The sequence below is a fragment of the Macrobrachium nipponense genome, chromosome 21, assembly GCF_015104395.2.
Source record: "Macrobrachium nipponense isolate FS-2020 chromosome 21, ASM1510439v2, whole genome shotgun sequence".
Lineage (NCBI taxonomy): Eukaryota > Metazoa > Arthropoda > Malacostraca > Decapoda > Palaemonidae > Macrobrachium > Macrobrachium nipponense.
The window spans coordinates 79,344,684-79,347,677 of NC_087212.1; the positions used below are offsets into that span (position 1 = coordinate 79,344,684).

The following is a 2,994-nucleotide window of genomic DNA, read 5'->3' on the forward strand; positions in this document are numbered from 1 at the left end:
AGCCACAACAAACGTATCGTTGATATACCTCATATATTTTCAGCTGGTCGTTGTTTTCGAAGACCCTCTGCTCGACAGTTTCCATGTATAAATTGGTGTACAAGACTCTGAGGCGGGAGCCCATCGGCACGTTGATCTGGGTGAATATATGTCCACAGTGGTCAGAGAAGGGGGCCATCTTGGTACAAATTTCAAGTACATCACGGAGAGCATGCTCAGGGATGTTCAGAACAGGTATGGAGGGGTCATTATACACTCTATCCATGATCATTTGAATCGTTTCATCCACAGGGACGTTTGTGAAGACTGACTCCACGTCCATAGAAGTGATGACAACTTTGGTGGGGGTAGTTCTAAGGGCCTCTAAGTATTCAGTTGATGACTTCAGGCTGAATCCTGCCAGGATGTAGGGAGTCCTGCCAGGACGCAGGAATCCGGCTGATGACAGAGTGCAGAGGGCTGCTTATTTTATGGGTCTTAATGTTCCCATAAATGTATCCCAAATATTAGTCACTGGTAATCGTGGGGAGGTAGCATGTGTTAAAGTGGCGTTGACAGTTTCTGTGATCTTGTTTGCATCTCGCTTGATCTTGTTGATAGGGTTCTTCATGTTTCTCCAGAATTTGGTAGTGTAAGCAAGGATGTTATTCAGCTTCTGGTAATATTCCTCGGTGCTGATCAATATAAAAAGGCAGCAGTCTTATCTACTCTCCTAACGGTGATTCCTTCTCTGTCCTTTAGCTGGCTGCATCCTTAAGGCGCCAATGAATGATACTGCTTCTGTAGTCCTCCTGGGTCAGTGAGGGCCTTGGCTAGTAGAAGGGGTGAAGGGCATCAGTCATGAGGAGACCTTACCGTCTTCTTGTTTATGGAGGTCTTTGAGGAGGCGCTCGACTGCCAAACATTTAATCATGAGCTTCGGTCATGAGGTGTAATGACAGTTGATGCCAATTCTCGAAATTTCATGTTTCTTCTGGTTTCAGGTCATAGGATGTCAAGTTGTTGTAGTTGTTGCGTTCTCGAGGGAGGCACAACTTCCCTCCATTCAGATTTATCAGCATTTGTAGTCCCTGTCCTCAATTTCTTTTCAGCATCCTTCTCCTCCAAGTGGCAAAGGCAGTCCATAATGTCCCGATGCTGTTCTTGGTCTTGGAGAAGAGTCTGCTATGACATCCTCCCTGCTGCTATGGCAGAGGTTCTCCCACTCGACTAGTAGGCGCCTCTTCTCTTCTGTGAGTGCAATCCTCTCTATCATTTTTGACATCAATACCTGCTGCAGCAGGGTTCTCTTGTAGCTCCTTGTGCAGTTGTCTGCAGGGCAAAGGGGTCGTGCAGCATAAGGGTATTATGTCTTATTAAAAAGAATGGCTGAGTTAACTGAATTTATCTTACTAGCTGACCAACACAGCGCTGCCTGGGGTAACTCTGAATGGCAACCGATAATCTCTCTCTCTCTCTCTCTCTCCAACCTTCTCTGTTTCTTACCCTCTTTCTTCTCCCTAACGCCCTCTCTACTCTCACTCTCTCACTTCCTCTCCCTCTCACTTTCTCTATTAAACCCAGCCCAACTTCAACTCCCTTTGGGGCCTTTGATGTCTTACCCCCACAGTATTCAATAGTAAGTCATATTTAGTACATATACCAAACATTGAAAGTCATATTACTTGCTACGAATGCCGAAAATTAGGTATGATAGATATGTAACATTATTAAGTCTATGGGCTGAACCCCAGCGCCTTTGACAAACAGATGGACAGACATAACTGCCATTACAGTAAGATAATATCTTGTTAACAAGAACAGCAACAAAGGATTCAAGAAAAACCTGGAGTCACTAGAGTCATTAGGCAAAAACTTTCTTTCTTAGTTTTTCGCTCTGTACGTCATTGATCTCCGTCAACTCTTGATCAATGGTGATTTTCTCCCTAACAGAGAGTTTTGACACAATTGAAATTAGCTCTGTTTGATGAGAAGTGAAGTGAGAAAGAAGAGTACGTCCGTAAATCATATTTATTATTCCTAAGAAATTCACAGCATCGAGATAATTCCACAATTATATCAGTTAATTGTAGTTTTATTCGAAATATAAATATAGACTAGTGGGTTTATATTTTAACATAAATATTAAAAGAATATCCCAACAATTGTGTTTGCGGCATCAAGTGATTTTTGTGGAGAAAAGAGAAAGACGAGAAAAAGGAAGTTCCCGTGACCCATCATTGGAAGGGGTAGACCTTACAGGGCTAGAATCCCTTGAATAAGGTTTACTTTATGTTTATTGATTGAGTGGTGAGGTTACCTAGCATCAGAGACCCTAGGCAGCATCAGAGAACCTTTGCTCCCTGATGCCTGCTCGTCGTTGGCGCTTCCTAATAAAAATGTGTATATAATTAACCATCATGATTTCAATTATGATGACTAAAAAAATATTCTAAGAAAACTCAGCTCTTACACGAGTACTTATTTGGGTAATATCTTTAACAACTCGCATAAGAGATGATATTACGATCTCGACTCTCGAGATCGACAGGTTCTTAAAAATAATAAACAATTGGGCTGTAATGACTGACGACAGGTGACAAACAAAGGAGGGAGGAGCATAACAAAATTAAAAAGTTACCTTAAAATTAATTTATTTACAAGATTTAAAATATAATGTACATTGAGTCAAGGTTCTGGGTGGCAGAAACACACAAAAATTATAAACTAACAATATGTAAAACCAGTTTAAGAATCAATGAAATACACCCTTCAATAACAAAGCCATGAAAATCACAATCTAAACAATAAAAAGAATAATCACAAAATAGGCTGAATAAGGGCAATAACAATCTTTAAAAATAATAAATAGAAATAGGCAGCGTAATACATAACTAAAATTGACACTGAACAAGCATAATGATACCAAGAGCACAAAACGGGAACTCTTCCTCAAACAATGAGGACAACAGTCCAATACCGGACGATCAAGATAGAGCCGATACGACAACCACC

General features: G+C 40.8%; 1 protein-coding gene across 1 annotated transcript in view; it reads right to left on the reverse strand.

The window, feature by feature from the left end:
• Window positions 1-1,087: 1,087 nt before the first annotated feature.
• LOC135197533 (uncharacterized) overlaps window positions 1,088-2,994 on the reverse strand; it is a 9,141-nt gene continuing 7,234 nt past the window's right edge. The window contains exon 3 of the mRNA XM_064224594.1: window positions 1,088-1,311. Within this exon, the coding sequence (XP_064080664.1) occupies window positions 1,088-1,311 (224 nt within the window). The remainder of the gene's footprint in view (window positions 1,312-2,994) is intronic.